Source organism: Periplaneta americana, chromosome 12 (assembly GCF_040183065.1).
Source record: "Periplaneta americana isolate PAMFEO1 chromosome 12, P.americana_PAMFEO1_priV1, whole genome shotgun sequence".
In the NCBI taxonomy this organism is placed as follows: Eukaryota; Metazoa; Arthropoda; class Insecta; order Blattodea; family Blattidae; genus Periplaneta; species Periplaneta americana.
The window spans coordinates 148,440,525-148,464,374 of record NC_091128.1 but is presented as its reverse complement, the minus strand read 5'-3'; the positions used below and the strand labels follow the sequence as shown (position 1 = coordinate 148,464,374).

Sequence of the window (23,850 nt, the reverse complement as noted above, 5' to 3'; positions counted from 1 at the left end):
TCCTGACATTGTTACTTGTTTTCGCGTTGAAACTCAAAAACGGAAGGTGTATAGGTTCAAGAAAAAGTATTTGGCATAAAAAACATTCAGAGGGAATATGTTTCATTATTACGGAAGCAAATAACTTTCAAAGTGTCTGGGATTCTTCATTGAAAATAAATCTGAAATATTTTTATTTGAACGTCTAATGAACTTAGTTTGCAGCATTTGCTGCACAAGTCACTAGTATAAATATAAAAGGGCTTCCTGCAAAAAGAATGTGACTCCACTTTTTGGTGAAATTAATGTTTTGCTAGTTTCATACGTTAAAAAATATGACCTATTTTTAGTGCTAGAACGGTGTGATTCCGAGCATTTGATAGTAAGTTACAGTGGAATTGGGGCTGAGCTCCTAATCGTTTCGTTGCAAAAAAAAAAAAGGCAGCTGCTGGAACTACAGTATGTACAGAGTGTAAGGGGTATTATTTTAACTGATGATTATTCATGTTATGAGGAAGAAAAACTGTTCTCACAAATTTGTTCTAATTGCAATATTTAACTAATTATTAAAGTTTACAATAATAAACTTTTGCAACGTTGCTGGACAGGAAGGAGGGGATTTAGAGGTACACAGTACAGCTCAAGCGAGGAGGAGGGGGTTTAGAAGTACACAGTACTGCTCAATCGGGTACAGACATACCGGTACAAAACAGATGCTCTGTTCTAATGGAGGAGCGACCATGACAATACTGTTGTTTACATAAAACGAGCAGCAAACACAAACTTTCACTCTAATAGAACATTATGGTAAATTTACATTTTCATCATCATCATCATCCTTCACGAATTAGGCCTCTGTAGACCTGTTTCGGCCCCATCTAGCAGTCTTCTTAACGGTCTTCCTGGTCGACGATGTCCTCTAGGTTTATATTGCATCATAATTTTTGGGATTCTTGAATTTTCCATTCTTCTTACATGAAATTTACATTTTATATAACAATATTGCTTAATTTTTTTATTGTACGTCTAAAATATAAACAATAATGGTTTTCTGTACAAAATCACACGAACTTTTTTTCTAATGCAACATTTTAATCTCTCCCGCTTCCGTAAAGCAGTATAATTTTTAAACAAATTTTTGGTTCTGCGATTTTCGAAACGGGGTAAGAGATTTCTAGTTTCTAATAATCGTTGAGAAACTGCTAGAAAAGTTCGCCGATTATGTAACCTTCTTTGAGGAAAATGTTGATGGTACATCCTTCTTATCTCACTTGAATTACAACGACTTTCTCCATAAATGAATAACATATGATATTCCTAAACTGTGAATGACATCGTAAGTTGCTTATCGAATACCCTGTACTGAACTTCCATCAGCTCGGCAATAGAGCTATGGACAGGGAGCTTGGCTTGAACTCGGCTGACTCGTAATTACATCTGTGCAGAGTACTGCCTGCTGAACGTTGCCACGTCTCTCACGCCAGAATATTAAGAAATTTAAGCATGCATTTTTATTTAATTTCACGAAAACGTAATAGAACACACAGATATTTATTTAAACTAATATTAACTCTTTACTACAGTAGATATACCTACTGATGTAATTGTTTTCGTATTTTTACTAACGATATAAGCAGTATAACACAAATAAAATATTGTAACAAAATAAATATTTTTTTTTTCTGGGAAAACTATAAAGTTTTGACCCTATGTTGTATGCACATTTTTTGATCCTGTAGACAGTGTAGACCGTTCCCGACGACTGTGAAGAGGACGGCACTTATACCCCCTTACATTCTGTACAGAGTGAGCCGTAAGTAGTGTCATTAATTTCAGGGGGTCATTCTTTGAGATATTTCAAACAAAAAAATTTAGTACAATTTTGCTCGTTTTTAGTTACTTTTTGAGATAATTGTTTCATATAAAACATATCATTGCGTATTTTGGGAAAGTCATTTATTTAACTCCCAATATGCTCAGTCATTTTAAGAGAGCAGTGTATTATGATAATAAATTATTAAACTAATTTTAGTTTTGTCCTTTAAATGTACCGAAATTTGATCCGAACAAATGTAACTTTTCGTTCTGCAAAGGAAATTTAAAATGTTATATTTGTTCGGATCATATTTCTGCACATTTAAAGGATAGAACTGAAATTCTTTCAATAATTTATTACCATAATACACTGCTCTCTTAAAATGTCCGAGCATATTGGGGATTAAATCAATGGCTTTCCCAAAACACGGTATAAAATGTTTCATATGAAACAATTTTATCTTGAAAACGAGCAAAATTGTATTATTATTTTTTTGTTGAAATATCTCAAACTATAAATCCCTGAAATTAATAACTTTACTTACGGTTCAATCTGTATGCAAGTATAGACTACGTATATGTATGCTATGTCTTGTGTTGTAGTGTATGATATGATATTGACACTAATATTGTGTGCTTAGAGCAAAACGTGACTAATTATATCCAGTTTTATTGCAAAAAGAGGGTAGCTTCATTATTTGTTTATATTTATCCCCCATAAATTCTTGATTATAATAAATTATTGAGTGATAAAATGAAACTCCTAGATACCTAGGACATACTCTGAAAAAGGAAAGAAACTCTGTTAAAATTTAAAATTTTTAGAATGTTTTTGTAGTTTTCTACAACTTTGTAAAAGTGGAACTACTTCGTTTGCAGGAAGCCCTTCAGTTGCTTACGTGCAGAGTTCGGAATGGACGTTTCCACGAACCGGAAATATCTGTTTTTTTTCATGGATACGGTGGTGTTTGATTACGAAATTAATGATCAGTGAGACAAAGTCGATCATTAATACAGTATAGCCTACATATCGATGGCGTGCGTCGTATCTGTACATTTGCAGATGAATAATCAGTTGATTGTTTTAAAAATTAATTTTTCTCAAAATAGACAAAATTTTTATACATGTACAGTATATATTTCTGCTTTGCAAGTTGATCTATTCGAGGACAAAATATCAGTTATCTTTCCAATTTTGTGAACGCAATGTAGCAATCTAAATAATAGTGTAGTTAAACTAAATGACAATTTTTGTAGATACGAGGTATTACTTCTTAGCCAATGCCTATATGTATACAGGCCCCAATATAAAATTAACATTGCAATATTTGTATACATATCAGTTAATATAAAAATTTCGGATACATGTTTTCGGAAATGTTATTCCTTTTATCAAAAACACACAGACGGAAACCACGAACTGTTGTCGCTTCATTGAGCCGAATAATAATAATAATAATAATAATAATAATAATAATAATAATAATAATAATAATAAATTGTTTATAGCTGCAATAAAGATACCTATTGTTTTTTTATATAACAAAATCACTCTAGCACCTCCCGAAAGAGTACATAGGCCTACTGTTCAGAGGGCAATCCACAAATTTTAAAACAAGTATTTAATTAATTAACAAAAAATAAAAAGTAAAAAAGAGAAGTAGAAAAACGCAGATACTACAATAATTGAAACTTTATATTGTCTCCCTAAACAATAATTTTTTAATTGATTTTTTTTTTTGGTAATTTTTTTTTTTTTTTTTTGGTAAGGAGCATTAGCAAATTTAATGTTTGGTAATTTAACTGTTATCTTGTTGTAGAGCCTTGGACCGGAGTTGCTACTGTGATTATAAACTATAGTAGTGGTAGATTCTGTCAAGCATATGTTGTCTGATCTTTTATTTTTATATTTATGTGAATACAAATGAAATATTTTACGATTTTATGTACGAAATTCAATAAGACATTGTTATGAATTTTTTGTTGTTTAGTAAACTGCCCGAAGACAGGTCTTAATCTCTCAAGTGATACTAACAAGGCACCACTTATGAGGCAACTAGGCCAGGTGATAATGGTTTAGGGTGGCCAGTTCCCTTCCCCTTCCACTGCGTACATCTCCGACTAGTTACATATTACACTAGTCAGACTTCAGATGCATACAAACAATAATTGTTCTTCGTCTGACACATATCGTCAAGTGAGATGTACTGCCTGATAATAGATGTACATATCAGCCAGAATCCCACTTCAGAGGATTATGAATTTGATGAATATTAAATACTTCAAATTCAGAGTACAACATAAAAATATACAAGATTAAAAATAAGTGTGGAATATTGTTAATACCATCTTAAATTTTAATTTTATACAAAAACTGTTGGAGATAAACCATACAATATTATGCCAGTGTTCGAAAACAGTAATTATTCAGACATACAGGATGTGACAGTAAACTATTTTTTTAAATGGCACCCTATATTCAAATTTACATATTCCGAATCTCCATTAAATTTTACGTATTAATCCATAGAAACAATACTCATTCATCCGTTTCATGTCTTTTAACAATTTATTAAACTTGTTCCGTGGGCAGTCTATCACAAAAATAGTCCATTGTGTCTTCCTCACAGTTATATGTCTGTTCTGTTTCATCTCGTATGTTTGATAGACAAGATATCTTTAATGTGGTTGGTGAAACCAAAGTAAATCCTTTGACAGTCATTAGACAAGATGGTTTGGTTGCGTTTGGTGAAACTAGGTGAAAGGAAAAGTAAGTTCTTTGATAGTCGTTTGACAAGATGTCTTGGTTGTGACTGATAAAACCAGATGAAAGTAGACGAAATATCTTGAAGTTGGTGAATAGATGGGAAAGTGAAAATAAGCCCTTTTACAATCGTTAGACAAGATATCTTGGCTGTGGTTGATGAAACCAGGTGGAAGTAAGTCCTATGATAGTAGTTAGACAAGATTTCTCGGTTGTAGTTGGTGAATAAAGATGAAAGTGAAAATAAGCCCTTTTACAATCGTTAGACAATATATCTTGGCTGTGGTTGATGAAACCAGGTGGAAGTAAGTCCTATGATAGTAGTTAGACAAGATTTCTCGGTTGTAGTTGGTGAATAAAGATGAAAGTGAAAATAAGTCATTTTACAATCGTTAGACAAGATATCTTGGTTGTTGATGAAACCAGGTGAAAGTAAATTCTTAGATAGTAATTAGACAAGATATCTCACAAGCAAACGTTCTGATGAGGGCAGATAAAAAGTTAAATTTTTTTCTTCCACCATGTTAATAATGTCAAAAGGAGTGCTTATACAAGTTTTGGCAACTCGACCGCAATTATGAGGGCCGTAAAAATAAGTTCGCCAGGGGTCGTTAACAGAAAAAAACAATTTAATTTGACAAATTTATTGGAACAGACACAGCAATTGTTAAGCTATTTTTTAACATAATTTCCATTGGAATTGAGACATTTCTCATATCATGGGATCGACAGAGAGAGGTACAGACGCAGTCAAACGCTAGTTCCGATCTGAGGCGGCTGACTTCTACGACACAAAAAATTGATCCTATGGCATGACAAATGTCTCAATTCCAGTAGGAGATATGTTGACAAATAGCGCAACAATTGCTATATTTGTTACAATAAATATTTCCATGCAATTGTGCTTTTTTCTACACGGAAATCATTTTATTTTACTAACATTTTAAATATTAACCTGGCTATATCTTTAGAGAACCGGAAACATCATTTGCTACCCCCTTCCACGACTATAGTTCGATGATACTGGCGTAAAATACAAACAGATCACTTTATTAGGTATAGGAGGGAAGAAAAGTAGTTCATCCATTTACGTAAACTAGGAAATATCGCGATTTTGAGTTCGATAATTTTCATTAGGTTTTTGTTTAATCAAAATACAGTACTGTGTTAAGAATAAGTGTTTTTACTCGCGAACTGAGTTATCCATGCGAACGTATTCATTATGCAATGTATATTATACTGTCTACAGCACATTAGCGTACAATATAGAGAATGAAGTTAAATTGAAAAATAATCGTAATATGGATATTTAAATACATTTTTGAAAATGGTGGCCGTTCATTTCGATACAGGCTTCAGTTCTTTTGTGCATATTATCGCACTATAGACTATTGCATCTAATTAAAATTGCCAGTTTCGTCCTTCGTACTAGTAACTCATGTTGAAATAATTCTGTACCTGCTCTATAAAAGAGTACCTTACGTACTGTAAATTCAATCTTCATTTCTGCCCGACCCGCATAGATAAAATTACTCAGACATGCTATCTACTGTCCGTCCAAGTGGTTATGCCGCAGGATCGTAGAAAGGGGGGAAATCACGTGACAGTTAATTACTTAACGAGGCCCTTTTATTTATTTTAAACAGTTGTATAATATTACGTAAACGTCCAATTCCTAACAGAAATTAATGTTTTCAGAAAAGAGCTAAGACAGCCCAGCTCTTACAGAGGGGCGAGCAGAAGCAGGTGGGGTAAATCGGGATGCGGCGTAGGCAAACGGACAGTACCTGTGCGAAAATATGATTCAATATCGATAGCTCTTTCGTCACTGGAAAACGCGAACATATTTCTGGAACGTACTATACTCACTAACTCAGTGATGTTTACTATACGCGGCCTTGGTTCTGTGTGGAGGACAGTTGGAACTTCATTAGTAGAAGGGGTGAGAGTGAAGTACTTACTGTACTTACTGGCTTGGAACCCGGAGGTTCATTGCCGCCCTCACATAAGCCTGCCATTGGTCCCTATCCTGAGCAAAATTAATCCATTCTCTATCATCATATCCCACCTCCCTCAAATCCATTTTAATATTATCTTCCCATCTACGTCTCGGCCTCCCTAAAGGTCTTTTTCCCTCCGGCCTCCCAACTAACACTCTATATGCATTTTTGGATTCGCCCATACGTGCTACATGCCCTGCCCATTTCAAACGTCTGGATTTAATGTTCCTAATTATGTCAGGTGAAGAATACAATGCGTGCAGTTCTGCGTTGTGTAACTTTCTCCATTCTCCTGTAACTTCATCCCTCTTAGCCCCAAATATTTTCCTAAGCAACTTATTCTCAAATACCCTGAACCTATGTTCCTCTCTCAAAGTAAGAGTCCAAGTTTCACAACCATACAGAAGAACCGGTAATATAACTGTTTTATAAATTCTAACTTTCAGATTTTCTGACAGAAGACTAGATGACAAAAGCTTCTCAACCGAATAATAACAGACATTTCCCATATTTATTCTGCGTTTAATTTCCTCCCGAGTGTCATTTATATTTGTTACTGTTGCTCCAAGATATTCAAATTTTTCCACCTCTTGGAAGGATAAATCTCCAATTTTTATAGTTCCATTTCGTACAATATTCTGGTCACGAGACATAACCATATACTTAGTATTTTCGGGATTTACTTCCAACCCTATCGCTTTGCTTGCTTCAACTAGAATTTCCGCGTTTCCCCTAATCGTTTGTGGATTTTATCCTAACATATTCACGTCATCCGCATAGACAAGAAGCTGATGTAACCAGTTCAATTCCAAACCCTGCCTGTTATCCTGAATTTCCTAATGGCATATTCTAAAGCGAAGTTAAAAAGTAAAGGTGATAGTGCATCTCCCTGCTTTAGCCCGCAGTGAATTGGAAAAGCATCAGATAGAAACTGACCTATACGGACTCTGCTGTATGTTTCACTGAGACACATTTTAATTAATCGAACTAGAGAAGATATCTTGGTTGTGGTTGATGAAACCAGGTGAAAGCGAAATCCGTCCCGAAATGTCCTGCAAGGTCTCGTAAGCGGTCGCGATAAGAGTCGTGTGGTGCCCAACGTGCCGCGCCGTGTTATCTGGTGGCGCTGCGCCAGCGGTCAAAGTCGGAGGCTTCGCGCTGCCATGTTCCATTCGGTGGCCCGCGCACTGCGTCGCCTCGCGTCGTCGCCATGCTGCCGCCAGCTGCACACCACCAGGTAGGAAGCGGTTTTGGGCCATTCCACGATCTTGACAGAATGCGGTCGTGGTCCCGATCCCGAAGATCGAACCCGATCGAGGACAAGCTCTTGTTGAGGGAGGGTTAACGTTGCCTGGAGTAAGTAATGACGTCCATTTGTGGAGAGGTGGGGGATGCGCGAAGTGTGGTGCTCGTAAAGAGATTCGTGTATTTGCTGACCAAAACAAATACATAGGAACAGGAAAAATAAAAAAAAATAAATGAAGATTTAATATTTCTGTAGTGCCCGGGAAAAGTGACACAAGTCAAAAATGTTAATTTTACAGGAAAAGGGGGGAAAAAAACTCTTCACACTGGTTTATGTCGATTTAATTTTCTTCTGTATGAATTATTCTAATGGGAGAAATACTTACGTCTCTTTTCCCAAGCGAGCAGATGTTCCGTAGTTGTCAGTAAATTAATAAATAGTACATTATGCAACGAGCCTATAATGATAGTAATTAAGAAGCGAGTATGGATGTTTATGAAACGAGAGCAAGCGAGTTTCATAATTTTCATACGAGCGTCTTAATTACCATTATAGGCGAGTTTCATACGACTTTTTATGCTCGACCATATTTCTAACTTGAAATTAGTCAGATGTATACATTTTATTTGTATCTGACAAGATCGAAGTGACCTTGTTCTATGTCGTGAATTGTGAGATGTGCGCAGACGCGAAAGTATTGATTTTTTTCCGAGGAACAATAATGTCATTGACCTTGATGTAATCCCGTTAAACTTGATATAACCTTGATTATTGAATTCGACATTGAAAGACGAGATGACAAATTGAATTTATTTAAATATTATTTACAATTAACGCTAATTATTATAGTAACAGAACATAACCTTCTGCGACAGTATTGGATTTCCAGCCTCTTGAGGTTGTATAACGGTACAAAGCTGACTTGTCATTGACTGAACACCTGTAAGCTGAGTTGTCATTGGCTGAACGCCTGTACTTTAATGAGTAGGTGTACTTTAATGACATGCATTAAAGGACTGCTACCAGGTGTATAATTACATTTCGGCATGGTCGAGCATAAAAAATAAATCAAGATTTAATATTTCTGTAGTGCTCGGGAAAAGTGACACAAGTCAAAAATGTTAATTTTACAGGAAAAGGAAAAAATCTCTTCACACTGGTTTATGTCCATTTAATTTTCTTCTGTATGAATTATTCTAATGGGAGAAATACTTACGTCTCTTTTCCCAAGCGAGCAGATGTTCCGTAAGTTGTCAATAAATTAATAAAAAATGTTTATGGAAACTGATTATGCCACTTTTTCCAAGCATTGCAGATTTGTTATCAATAAGGAACAAGGAGATCAACCGTGAAAGGAATGTTCTTACTATTACGTCATCTATTGGACAGTGGCGTAGCGTCAATGTAAGCTAAAAAGCTTAGCTTCCCCAGTTAATAATAATTTCATAATAAACCTTCAGTTTATGGAGAAAATTATTTATTAATTTTAATAGAATTTATATTTACGCGTTAAATATTGTGATGCGGCAGCTCAGGATGATTTGTGATGCAGCAGTAAACAAGAAGCTGCACACACCAGGTTCCAAGCAGACTGGTTTCTTCTGTGTATTCCACACCGCAGATTTTCCATCCCTTTCTAACTAAACTACCCTAGTCGCAAGGCTCGCAAGAAGCTAGCTTTAACATTGAAAATAAGTAGTTTCCGAGTTATCCTTTTCGTGAGTTGTGTTCAGTTGAAGTGTTAGTGTGCATTGTGGCTGATATAATAAATAATGAGCGAAAGAACAGTTCCTGACACTAATTTACTTGAATTTTTTTAGGACAATTGTATTATCAAGATTGACTTACGAACAAAAGTGTGATTTAAAAAACAAATGACCGACTCCCTTGCAGTCAATGAAGGATACAACCAAAAGACAGACGCATACTTACGTAATGATATTAATATTGTGATTTCTCTAAGTATGACAGGGAGTGAGCTAATGTTATACGTTTACGTGTCTATTTGTTAAGAGATGTGCGTATCATTTGAGGTCATGCCTTATTGGTGTTACTTACGATGTTCCAACCAATCTTCGACTGCTGACTTGAAATTGACTACTATTTATTTTAACACTGTATTTTTGTAATACGTTTTCTCATATTGCATGAAAGACAACTTGAGTTAGCTCCCCCTGCTCAAAATTTCATGCTACGCCACTGCTATTGGAGCGAAGTAGATAGATAATATTATCGTTGTAACGTCAGTTTAAAAACCATGCGCTCTCCTGCATATGTTATTTCCTGTATGGAGGGATTAAAAGATCAGGAGATTAACAGTGATCTAATTTTGTAACTACGGTAGTATAAAAATGTATCAGTGTTATTGTTTGTGCTGTGAGAGCTAGCCAATAGAGATGGGAGTACCCACTTCTGTGATCTTATGAGACCAACATTCATTCATAGCATTACCCCGCTGTGTTTCATTCCGCAGAGACTTTCTCGTGGTTGGAGAACAGTAGTTGGAGAAAGGGAGCCATATAATTTGGAGTGAAACAAACGAGTTGTCATTAAAAAAGAAATTCGGTAAAGTAGCGTTGTGAAATATGATAACAAATACAGTGTTTGAATTAAACAACGATAAATGAATACATGCGTGTAATCTAATGCAATATGAAACACTGTTAAAATTGAACAAGGTGCAAACATCTGTTGTGAATTTTTAAAACATCGATAAAATGCATATATAAACTGTTATATATGTAAAATATTAAAATGAAGTACAAACTACGATGTGTTGAACAGTGTATGACAGAGCATGGAAATTCACGCGATTCCATACTAGTTGCTTGTCCGGAGATTGAACACAACTGCAATAATAAACACTGTACGAGAAATGTGTATAGTTGTCATATGGATAAGCAAATCATATGGTAAGCAAACATTGACAAGTCAAATGCACAAGTTTAAAAGTTACGAAATACACTGGTATAACGTAATGAAGTGTTATGTTTTAAGCAGAAATACTACAGGGACATCATTTTATTTTTACTAACATTTTTAATATTAACCTGTCTATACCTTTAGAGAACCGGAAACACAGTTTGCTATCCCCTTCCACGACTGTAGTTCGATGATACTGGCGTAAAACACAAACAAATCACTCTACTAGGTATAGGAAGGAAGAAAAGTAGTTCATCCATTTACGTAAACTAGGAAATATCGCAATTTTGAGTTTCATAATTTTCATTAGGTTTTTGTTTAATCAAAGTACAGTACTGTATTAAGAATAAGTGTTTTTACTCACGAACTGAGGTATCCATGCGAACGTATTCATTATGCAGTGTACATTATACTGCCTACAGCACATTAGCGTACAATATAGAGAAAGAAGTTAAATTGAAACATAATCATAATATGAATATTTAAACACAAGTTTGAAAATGATGGCCGTTCATTTCGATACAGGCTTCAGTTCTTTTGTGCATATTATCGCACTATAGACTATTGCATCTAATTCCAATTGCCAGTTTCGTCCTTCGTACTAGTAACTCACGTTGAAATAATTCTGTACCTACTCTACGTACTGTAAATTCAATCTTCACTTCTGCCGGACCCGAAAATATAAAATTACTCAGACATGCTATCTACTGTCCGTCCAAGTGGTTATGCCGCAGGATTGTAGAAAGGGGGGAAATCACGTGACAGTTAATTACTTAACGAGGCCCTTTTATTTAAGTTAAATTAAACAGCTGTATAATATTACGTAAACGTCCAATTCCAAACAGAAATTAATGTTTTCAGAAAAGAGCTAAGACAGCCCAGCTATTACAGAGGGGCGAGCAGAAGCAGGTGGGAGAAATCGGGATGCGACGAGGCAAACGGACATTACCTGTGCAAAAATATGATTCAATATTGAAAGCTCTTTCGTCACTGGAAAACGCGAACATATTTCTGGAACGTACTATACTCATTCAGTACTGCTTACTTTCTGCGGTCTTGGTTCTGTGTGGAGTTGGTACTTCATTAGTAGAAGGGGTGGGAGTGAAGTACATTCAAAAATTCAGGTACAATAAAAATTGAAGTAAAAATAAAATGATGTCCCTGTAGAAAGTATTAATTAGTGTATAATCACAATATGATAGTAACAAGATTTTGTACTTCAGTCCATGTAACGATCATATTGTGATTATACACCAGCGGTGGCGAAAATTTAATCGTGCGCCGAGCCACTGTATAACCTGCAACGTGCATAGCACCTATGGAGGAAGGCGGACACCCGAAGGGGAAGTGAAGCAACTGTCTGACTTATTAACGGATTTTCATTTTCCTTGCGTCAAGCACTTAAATATAATTTTATACAGTACAAGGTTACAAACTAATGTTCAGTACGTGTAACGAAGAAAGAAATGAACAATAAATGAACATTATCACAACCTAAAATTAACTGTCTTCAGAATGTCTCTGCGACAAAGTTTCAAAATCAGGAATTATGTCACTTACTGCCAATCGTAGTTGATCACGAAGGTATTTGTCAGTCGTGATCTAAATTTGGTTTTTACTATTTTAATTGTTGAACATTTTTCACAAACGTAAGTTGTAGCGAACATGGCTTCAACAGAGGAAGCGAAAGAACGAAGCTTCGGATATTTATTTTTTGGCAAAGATTTGAAAGTTCAACATTTGTCAAGTCCTTACATCTAGCTTTCATTTGACATCACATAGTAAATCAGTGAGTTCAAATTGAAGAGCTAACCGCATTATTCGTACATCTGCTGAAAAAGGGTCGACGTACAGAGATGATGATGATGATGACGATGACAGTAACACTTAACCTTTTAATGTTTCATCAGTAACATGTATAATGCCGTTTTATGTTATACAACCGTTTTCCTCGTAATACTTGTGAACAAATCATACTACATTTAATATTCTCATCATATTGTCAGCAAAAAAATGCGTCCTCCCATCCTACTTGGAACTTTCTTACATGGTTTTGAGAGAGACATATGCCACTCACAGGTCAGACACAAATGCAAATGGAACGGAGTTTGACTCCAGTGAGTGAGAGGGTGGGGGTTGGCGGAGGTTAGAAGCAAGCGATGCACAGCTATCACTGCGAGCCACAATGTCTCGCGAGTCACGTTCTCGCCACGGCTATAATATACACTACTTAATAGTTTCTAAGTCTTCTTCTTCTTCTTTTCTGGCTCTACAGCCCTTCGTGAGCTTTGGCCTCCTTCACACTTTTTCTCCACTCGTCTCTCTCTTGTATCTAATAGTTTCTAAGTATTTCTGCTTAAAGCATAACACTTCATTACATTATACCATTGTATTTCGTAACTTTTAAACCTGTGCATTTGACTTGACAATGTTTATCTATCATATGGTTTGCTTATCCATATGATAACTATACACATTTCTCGTACAGTGTTTATTATTGCAGTTGTGTTCAATCTCCGGACAAGCAACTACACTGGAATCACATGAATTTCCATGCTCTGTCATAGACTGTTCAACACATCGTAGTTTGTACTTCATTTTAATATTTTAGTTATATAACAGTTTATACATGCATTTTATATATATTCTAAATTTAAAAAAAAGCTTTTAATTCAACATTTGTATTGTTTCACAACAGATGTTTGTACCTTGTTCAATTTTAACAGTGTTTCACACTGCATTAGATCACATGCATGTATATTTATACAGATGCATTTATGTATTTATTGGCACAATTTCTGAAGATGACTCAGTCGAGTCGAAAACGTTAAATATTTATTAAACAAAATGTGTACAAAATATAACTTCTAGTTAATTGTTCCAAACAGATAAACATAGACGGGCTTTGTACTTAACTTAATTAGCAGCTTATCGGATTTCCATTATGGATTTAAAAACCACTGTTGACCATTGTAAGACGTACATTTTTGATAATAGGAATATGCGTTACAAGAGCGGTATGTTGAAGTTTTCATGTTCGAGGAAAAGTTTAAAAAAGCGAAACGTAGTTGAGCTTTTTTAATTTCCGAGAATTGAAAGAAAACATACCGCTCGTGTATCGTACATTATTTTGTGCGAAGATCGTTTATTACATACCTGAAAGAGGAATTTCTAATTAGTTGCAATGAAATCTCCATCTTGGTTTCTGTTCAATGACGGCAAATTTGCAAAACAAAAATATCTATCTTCAACATTGTTGCTTTAAAAATGTTTTCTGTGTTTACTATACTCCAGCAGGCCGTGATATAAGTCTGTCTTCCCCCCCCCCCAATCTATAAATGCGAACTTAAAACAAACGGCTTCCTTAATGTTACATGCATCACGAATGCAGTAACTTTAGTGGAGTTGTAGAGTTTACTTAATTTTTGCAAATATTTAAAAACAATAATTAACAGTGCAATTTAGGTGAAATTGCAGTGGTAAGTTTCCAATTTATAATTATTACTATATTGAACGTCTCTAAAAATAATATGTTAAAAGTCTAAAGCAGTAAAATTAATATGTCACTTAAGCGGTAAGAAGAGGGAAATTGTGATGTGTGTTAGGTTGTGAATATTGAATGTGGAATTTTAGACTTACCGCGGATTGGTTTTGTGCGGAAACCGAGCAAATACGCACGATCTCGCACAAAATAATGAACATACATATAGGCGCACGTTATGTGTTTATATATTCGACATTTTTACTGACAACGATTTAAGCTCTGTCATGTATAGAAATAAATTTAAGTTGTAGCAAATATGGACCTCTGTAGAAAGTAATGTATTGTCCAAAGTGCAATTTTAGCAGCGGTGGTGATCAACGAACTGCCCGAAAAACGCGCGAGGTCCTCGGACGAAGTTGCGTGATCGGTTGCTACTTTCTCCAGACGTGACTGGAGTCTCAAGGGCCGGCGCGGCGATGCAGGAGTGCCACCTTTGCAAATATGTGGGATGCGCGAGAAAGTCCAGCGTCCAGCCAGACACCCGAGGGATTCCACTTCCTTAACGGTGTTGGTGCAGGGTCGTTACAGCATCCGGAAGAGCCGGCCGGCCAGCCGTCAAGGAGGGCGCGCAAGGCCTCTCGGCGGACCTTGGCACACATCGGCGGGCGATGTCTGCTGAGGCACAATTCAGCCAACCGCGCAGAACATGACAGTGCTGTAAATCAAATGCTTTCAAATACTCCTCAGCGACGTCACAACTCGCACAAAAATATTCGTGATACTCCTCAGCGACGTCAGAACTCGCACGAAAATAGTCGCGATACTTCTCAGCGACGTCAGAACTAGCACAAAAGTAGTCGCGATACTCCTCAGTGACGGCATAACTCGCACAAAATTAGTTGCGATACTCCTCAGCGACGCCATAATTCGCACAAAAATAATCGCGATACTTCTCAGCGACGTCAGAACTAGCACAAAAGTAGTCGCGATACTCCTCAGCGACGGCATAACTCGCACAAAATTAGTTGCGATACTCCTCAGCGACGTCATAACTCGCACAAAAATAATCGCGATACTCCTCAGCGATGTCAAAACTGGCACAAAAATAGTCGCGATACTCCTCAGTGACGTCAGAACTCGCACAAAAATAATCGCGATACTCCTCAGCGACCTCAGAGCTCGCACAAAAATAATCGCGATACTCCTCAGCGACCTCAGAGCTCGCACAAAAATAGTCGCGATACTCCTCAGCGACGTCATAACTCGCACAAAAATAGTTGCGATACTCCTCAGCGACGTCATAACTCGCACAAAAATAATCGCGATACTCCTCAGCGACCTCAGAGCTCGCACAAAAATAATCGCGATACTCCTCAGCGACCTCAGAGCTCGCACAAAAATAGTCGCGATACTCCTCAGCGACGTCATAACTCGCACAAAAATAGTCGCGATACTCCTCAGCGACGTCATAACTCGCACAAAAATAGTCGCGATACTCCTCAGCGACGTCATAACTCGCACAAAAATAGTTGCGATACTCCTCAGCGACGTCATAACTCGCACAAAAATAGTTGCGATACTCCTCAGCGACGTCATAACTCGCACAAAAATAGTTGCGATACTCCTCAGCGACGTCATAACTCGCACAAAAATAGTCGCGATACTCCTCAGCGACGTCATAACTCGCACAAAAATAGTTGCGATACTCCTCAGCGACGTCATAACTCGCACAAAAATAGTTGCGATACTCCTCAGCGACGTCATAACTCGCACAAAAATAGTTGCGATACTCCTCAGCGACGTCATAACTCGCACAAAAATAGTCGCGATACTCCTCAGCGACGTCATAACTCGCACAAAAATAGTCGCGATACTCCTCAGCGACGTCATAACTCGCACAAAAATAGTCGCGATACTCCTCAGCGACGTCATAACTCGCACAAAAATAGTTGCGATACTCCTCAGCGACGTCATAACTCGCACAAAAATAGTTGCGATACTCCTCAGCGATGTCAAAACTGGCACAAAAATAGTCGCGATACTCCTCAGTGACGTCATAACTCGCACAAAAATAGTCGCGATACTCCTTAGTGACGTCAGAACTCGCACAAAAATAGTCGCGATACTCCTCAGCGACGTCATAACTCGCACAAAAATAGTTGCGATACTCCTCAGCGACGTCATAACTCGCACAAAAATAATCGCGATTTCCTCAGCGATGTCAAAACTGGCACAAAAATAGTCGCGATACTCCTCAGTGACGTCATAACTCGCACAAAAATAGTCGCTATACTCCTTAGCGCATGTCGAACTGGCGGATCAAGGTCACGTACAAACGTACAAAGTATGCATGAGTCACTGATCTGAAGCAGTGGTAATCCCGGCTGTTCCAACTGACTTCAGTTGAGGGAAATGGTCCAGGATTGGGTTAAGCACACGTGGCATATGCAGTCCATTGTTTGACATTGATCCTCCAATTCGAAATGCGCTGACAATAGCTACGGATGGCCATCTGAGTGACATCCTGCTGACATTCGGGTTGAGGTTATGACATCTGATGACTGTTATAGAGCTGCCTGAACCGTTCATACGGTATCTGCACGATTGAATTACAACCCGTAGGGTTTCCTAATCATTTCATCCCTACCACCCGAGAAATGTATGCATAAAGAGTTTACCTAAACAGTCTACATGCAGAAAGATTTTAGGTCGCCCCGTCCTTGTACATACGTACAAGCACTCTCTATTGTCTACGTTTTCTACTGAAAACCACAGCGCTTCGAGGTACCCAACTGTAAAATCACTGTAATTGTCAATAGCTCCGTCAGTGCCGCTGCCATACAGTGAAATTATTCTCGCTTGAATTTTTACAGTATCTCGAAGAAAAATCTCCTTCGAACTATTTTTAATGCTGTCAATGTAATTTACATAATATTTTTAAGCTTTTATGCTCGAATAATTTAAAAGACTCCATAGTCCTTACTGGATCTTCTTACAGCATTTTCTTAACTTTCTGTATGCTTCTCCCACAAGTTTTAAATTAATTTTGTCTGTGTTTTCTTATCATTGAGGCTGTCCATCACGGCAATTTCCTATCTCCAACGCAAAATTCTTTGAGTTTTAACTCTGCAAATAGTTTAACCTCTTTTTGAACTACGGGATGACTGCGTGATCTAGACATGAACCTGTCACGCAGGCGATCTAAGTTCGAATCCTGGTGAGAGCTGTGGATTTTACATTCGCTTGTGGGGAACAGGGTGGCAGTCGGGGGTTTTCTTGGGGTTCTTCCGTTTCTCAAATATAACCATCGACGACACCAATCCTCAACATCTCTCAGTTCTACTATTATACTTGGAGTGTACTGTAAGCAGTAACATGAACTGCTGCCAGGAAATCAAAAGGAGAATAGCAATGGCAAAGGAAGCTCTTAATAGAAGAGGGAGCATCTTTTGTGGACCTCTGGAAAAGAACTAAAGAAGATACCAGTGAAGTGCTTTGTGTGAAGTGTGGCATTGTATGGGACAGAAACATGGAGATAACGACGAAGTGAAGAGAAATGATTAGATAAATTTGAAATGTGGATAACACTGAAGCATGTGAAATGGACTACAGACAGAATAAAGAAGGAATCTGTGCTAGAAAGAGTGGATGAAGGAAAAATAATGCTGAAACTGATCAGCAAGGGGAAAAGGAATTTCCTGGGTCACTATCTGAGAAGAAACTGCCTACTGAAGAATGCACTGGAAGGAATGGTGAACAGAAAAGTTCGGGATAGAAGAAATCAGATAATGATAGACATTAAGCTATATGGATCGTATGCGGAGACTAAAAGGAAGGCAAAAATAGGAAAGATTGGAGAATACTGGGTTTGCAGTGAAAGACCTGCCCTTGAGCAGAAAACTATGAATGGATGAACAATAAAATCAATAAAGAAATAAAATGTCAAATTTGTAATGATGGATAGCTTGATATCATGGTGTATAAAGAATGGGTTGCTATGACAGCAGTCATAGGCCTCAATACTATTGCACGTAATAGTAATATGCGTTACAAGAGCGGTATGTTGAAGTTTTCATGTTCGAGGAAAACTTTGAAAAAGCGAAACGTAGTTGAGCTTTTTTAATTTCCGAGAACATGAAAACAAACATACCGCTCGTGTATCGTACATTATTTTGTGCGAAGATCGTTTATTACATACCTGAAAGAGGAATTTCTAATTAGTTGCAATGAAATCTCCATCTTGGTTTCTGTTCAATGACGGCAAATTTGCAAAACAAAAATATCTATCTTCAACATTGTTGCTTTAAAATGTTTTCTGTGTTTACTATACTCCAGCAGGCCGTGATATACGTCTGTCTTTTTTTTTCCCAGTCTATAAATGCGAACTTAAAACAAACGGTAAGGTTATGTAATGATTTATTTTTCATTTTAATATTTTAACAATATTATTTATATGACATATTGCAGTAATAACATCGGCATCTGGAATCTTGTTGATTTTTTCACGGCTTCCTTAATGTTACTTGCATCACGAATGCAGTAACTTTAGTGGAGTTGTAGAGTTTACTTAATTTTTGCAAATATTTAAAAACAATAATTAACAGTGCTATTTAGGTGAAATTGCAGTGGTAAGTTTCCAATTTATAATTATTACTATATTGAACGTCTCTAAAAATAATATGTTAAAAGCCTAAAGCAGTAAAATCAATATGTCACTTAAGCGGTAAGGAGAGGGAAATTGTTGTGTGTGTTAGGTTGGGAATACTGAATGTGGAATTTTACACTTTCCGCGGATTGGTTTTGTGCGGAAACCAAGCAAATACGCACGATCTCGCACAAAGTCTTTTAATAATATTATTTTTGTGGCACTAGTTATGCCGTCATAATGGAAGTAATTACGTTTCAGTAACATTTTACGGAACTGTAACAATAATATGGTAGGATTATGCACGAATTTCACTAACGATAAGAACTGTTTATAATACCGATATCTTCTTCTGACAGCGACTTACAGCGGGGAAACACGGATATGTACGTAGGAAGGAAAGTAAGTGGACAGTGTTCTAAAGCATGATAGACTGGTATTTTCCCGTGACAATTTATTCTTCTTGGATGTTGTTTCTGAAACTGATATGCCTCCTTTCAGAAACTCAGCGGTGTTCCTCACTGTTGTAGATCAAGTTTTTTAAGCAATATCCAATTTCGTTCATTTGCGAATGCTTCTATTATGAAGTCTCCTTGCTATAGCCAGTTTGTTCGCTTTTTTTGATGCGAGAGAATCGCATAAGGCTGTATCTTTTTTTTTTTTTTTTACGAGACGTTATTGATAAGCTATTTTAAAATTGCTGGTCTTGGTTTGCAAACCACTTCCATAATTCTCATGATTGCTTTATTCTTTCCTTCCAATGTTTTCTTTCTTCTAATTTTTAAAATACATTATAGTTAGTATGAGGGAGCTAAATCTGGTGAATATGAGAAATGATAATCGACTCACAGCCAACTTCATCAATTTTTTTCAACGCAATTATACATTTATGAGCGGGTGCATTGTTTTGAAAGAACAACACATCTATGGAAATTTTACCACGACGTTTCTTCGGAGTTTTACCTTGGTTTATGTCAGGCCTGGGAGTTATTACCTCAATTGAGGTACTACAGACTACCCCTTAACTCCTCACTCCACATTCCCCGGCAGAAACAGTTGTGTATCAAACCGATACAAGTAGACCTGAAGGCAAGCATTAAGCATTGCTGAGTGACGGATTGTATAAGGCATACATCGTAGTTTTCGGCTTTCGTTGGCCGCATAAAATCACCACTAATGCACAGTGCTTTAAGGCCCATTCAAAATGAAAATTAAACATAACCGTAACATAAACACAAAAGTTTGCGCCCAGGCTACCAAATGGGATCATTCACAATGATTCACATAAACATTGACATAAACATTGCCGTTAGACGTTAACATGAAAGTTTGCAAACTCCAAACTTTCATGCTTAATGCTTACGTGATTTGCAAAAGAACACAATCGTGGAGCGCTGATGTATACGACAGAATATGAGGAAATGGTGTCGTTGTTATGTTTCCATGATTACCAAGTATCTTAGCGGTTATGTTTATGTTCCCATCGTGAATGGTCTTGATTCTACCGTAACGTTTACATTTTTAAGTTAACGCTTACGTTATGTTTAATTTTCATTGTGAATGAGCCTTTACTGTGTGTTCGTTTCTAAAGCGGTGAAGCGGAATGGTCTTAGACGGTGGTATCTCATTTCCTTTTTCCTTCCCTTTTATGTCCAAGGCTGGTCTATGTAGTCTGTAATAATTATTCCTTCTTTTTATAAGAAAAAGTTATAATTACGAGGATCTTTACCAATTTCTGTGGTCGCTTACGCTCTTTCTTTCTTTCTTTTTTCCATCGTTCTTCCTTGTTTCTTCTTTTGATTCTTTCGTTCTTGCTTTCTTTCGTTCTTCCTTCCTCCTTTCGTTCTTACTTTCATTCTTTCTTTCTTCCTTTCGTTCTTCCTTTATTTCTTTCCTTCTTCCATTCTTTCTTCTTTTCGTTCTTTCTTCCTTCGTTCTTCCTTTCTTTCTTTTTTGTTTGTTTCTTTCGTCCTTTCGTTCTTCCTTCTTTTCGTTCTTTGTTCTTTCGTTCTTTCTTCCTTTCGTTCTTTCTTTCTTTCCTTTTTGTTTGTTTCTTTCGTCTTTTTTTCTTTCTTCCTTCGTTATTTCGTTCTTTCTTCCTTCGTTATTTCGTTCTTTCTTCCTTTCATTCTCTCGTTCTTTATTCCTTTCATTCTCTCGTTCTTTATTCCTTTCATTCTCTCGTTCTTTCTTCCTTTCATTCTTTCGTTCTTCCTTTATTTCTTTCCTTCTTCCATTCTTTCTTCTTTTCGTTCTTTCTTCCTTCGTTCTTCCTTTCTTTCTTTTTTGTTTGTTTCTTTCGTCCTTTCGTTCTTCCATTCTTTCTTCTTTTCGTTCTTTGTTCTTTCGTTCTTTCTTCCTTTCGTTCTTTCTTTCTTTCCTTTTTGTTTGTTTCTTTCGTCTTTTTTTCTTTCTTCCTTCGTTATTTCGTTCTTTCTTCCTTCGTTATTTCGTTCTTTCTTCCTTCGTTATTTCGTTCTTTCTTCCTTTCATTCTCTCGTTCTTTATTCCTTTCATTCTCTTGTTCTTTATTCCTTTCATTCTCTCGTTCTTTCTTCCTTTCATTCTTTCGTTCTTCCTTTATTTCTTTCCTTCTTCCATTCTTTCTTCTTTTCGTTCTTTCTTCCTTCGTTCTTCCTTTCTTTCTTTTTTGTTTGTTTCTTTCGTCCTTTCGTTCTTCCATTCTTTCTTCTTTTCGTTCTTTGTTCTTTCGTTCTTTCTTCCTTTCGTTCTTTCTTTCTTTCCTTTTTGTTTGTTTCTTTCGTCTTTTTTTCTTTCTTCCTTCGTTATTTCGTTCTTTCTTCCTTCGTTATTTCGTTCTTTCTTCCTTCGTTATTTCGTTCTTTCTTCCTTTCATTCTCTCGTTCTTTATTCCTTTCATTCTCTCGTTCTTTCTTCCTTTCATTCTTTCGTTCTTCCTTTCGTTCTTTCTTTCATTCTTCCGTCATTTCGTTTTTCCTTTCTTTTTTCTTCCTTTGTTTCTTTTGTCTTTCATTATTTCTTTCTTTTTTATTTCCTTCTTTCTTTCTTTCTCGCAAATTTTCTGTATGTCAGTTTTCTCAAAGCATTTTGGTATATTCCCCGATATAATTTTGTCACTGTTGCTCCATCACCGGCCCTGAGAAGTGAGTACAGCACAGTATCTATATTTTGAAACTTTCATCAAACAAGGAAATACCTACTAGCTTGAAGGTCGTGGAAGTAGGGCTCCCATGCTTTGATAACCTCGACACGAGCCGGAAGTAGTTAACACAACGCTCCAGTCGCCTTTACCCGTCTTGAGCCTCGGTGGTCACAAAGACGTTATGGAAGCAAGCTCCGCTGCCCGCGTCCTCGGAACATCGCACAGCGGGAAGTTCAAAAGTGGGGAAAGTGCGCTGCTCCGATAGCCGAGCCGTTTATCTGTTCGGCAAGGCCGGTCGTTTGTTACAGGTGCGTGACGCCGATAGTCACTCGCAGAAGCATGGAGCGACACCTAGCAAGCAAGGTCCTGCAGCGGGCCCAGTCTGAGGCCACCGTGCACCGGTACGTAAGTCAAGGCGCAGGTTTGTGAGTGATAACACTTTGTGATCGAGTTATATGGGTAGATGAGCTCCAAAACACATCGGATTCCCCTACTATCGAGCTTCATTACCATCAACCCACTTAATTTGCTCATTAAAAAGACTCTCTTCTCTCCTCTTCCATCCATTCACCCGTAAACCAACCAACACAACCACTTGTCTAGCCATCTCTCACCTATTCGCCCATAAACTAACAAAACCTATCCATTTATTCTTCAACACGTCCACTTACCACATCTATTCATAGATATTCTCATCCACTTATCCATTCATCTATATATTTATCCATTCACCTACCTACTCATCCAACATTTATCGATCCATTCACCCACTCATCTATCTGCCCTTCCGTTGACCTACCCACCCATCCACCTTTCTGTCCATACATTCAACTACTCATCCATCTGTCCATCCGCTCACCCACTGACCCACCCCTCTACTCATTTTCCCACCCATCTGTCGATCCATTCACGCACCCACCCTTTTGTCCATTAGTTCAACCACTCGTCCATCTGTCCATCCGTCCACCCACCGACCCAGTTTGTCTATCCATTCACCCACCCGTCTATACATCCATTCACCACTCAGCCATCTATCCATTCATTTGCCCACCCACCCATTTATCCATCCACTCGTCCATTCCATTTATCCATCCATTCGTCTATCCATATATATTCGCCCACTCATACGGCTTCCATTCACTCTCCCTTCCATCCATTCATCCATCCATCCACTCTCCCTTCCACCCGTCCATTCTCCCATCCAGGCATCAATTCAATCCATCCATTCACCTATCCATCAATCCGCTCAACCATCAATCCATACATTCGCTCATCAATGTATACATCAATTCGCCTATCTATCTATCTATCTATCTATCTATCTATCTATCTATCTATCTATCTATCTTATCTTATCTTATCTTATCTTATCTTATCTTATCTTATCTTATCTTATCTTATCTTATCTTATCTTATCTTATCTTATCTTATCTTATCTTATCTTATCTTATCTTATCTTATCTTATCTTATCTTATCTTATCTTATCTTATCTTATCTTATCTTATCTTATCTTATCTATCCGTCCATTCGCCCATCCAGCCATCTATTTTCCCACTCATCCATCTTGTCCATGCATTCGTCCACCCATCCATTCATCCAGTCATCCATCTATCCATCCATTAGTCCACCCATTCATATATCCATTTGTCCATTCATTTGCCCACCCACTCATCTATCCATCCATTCGCCCACTCATCCATCCATTCATTCGCCTACCTATCTTTCTATTCGTCCACCCATCCATCTATACATCCATTCGTCCTCCCATCCATCTATGCATCCATTCTTCCATCAATCCATTTATCCATCCATTCGTCCACCCATCCAGCTATCCATTCATTCGTCCACCCAACTTTCCATCCATCCGCAA

General features: G+C 37.3%; 1 protein-coding gene across 11 annotated transcripts in view; it reads left to right on the top strand.

Moving 5' to 3' along the window:
- Positions 1-23,850, top strand: part of LOC138710978 (NAD kinase-like) — a 242,643-nt gene that overhangs the window by 113,822 nt on the left and 104,971 nt on the right. Inside the window, exon 1 of one of the 11 annotated variants that reach the window (XM_069842222.1) lies at positions 7,707-7,795. The exons of 9 other annotated variants lie outside the window; for them this stretch is intronic. In XM_069842222.1, coding sequence (XP_069698323.1) covers positions 7,722-7,795 — 74 coding nt within the window. In that variant the 5' untranslated portion in view covers positions 7,707-7,721. Of the gene's footprint in view, positions 1-7,706; positions 7,796-22,283; positions 22,381-23,850 lie in introns of those variants that run through there. One more of the 11 variants, XM_069842224.1, reaches the window with a different exon arrangement.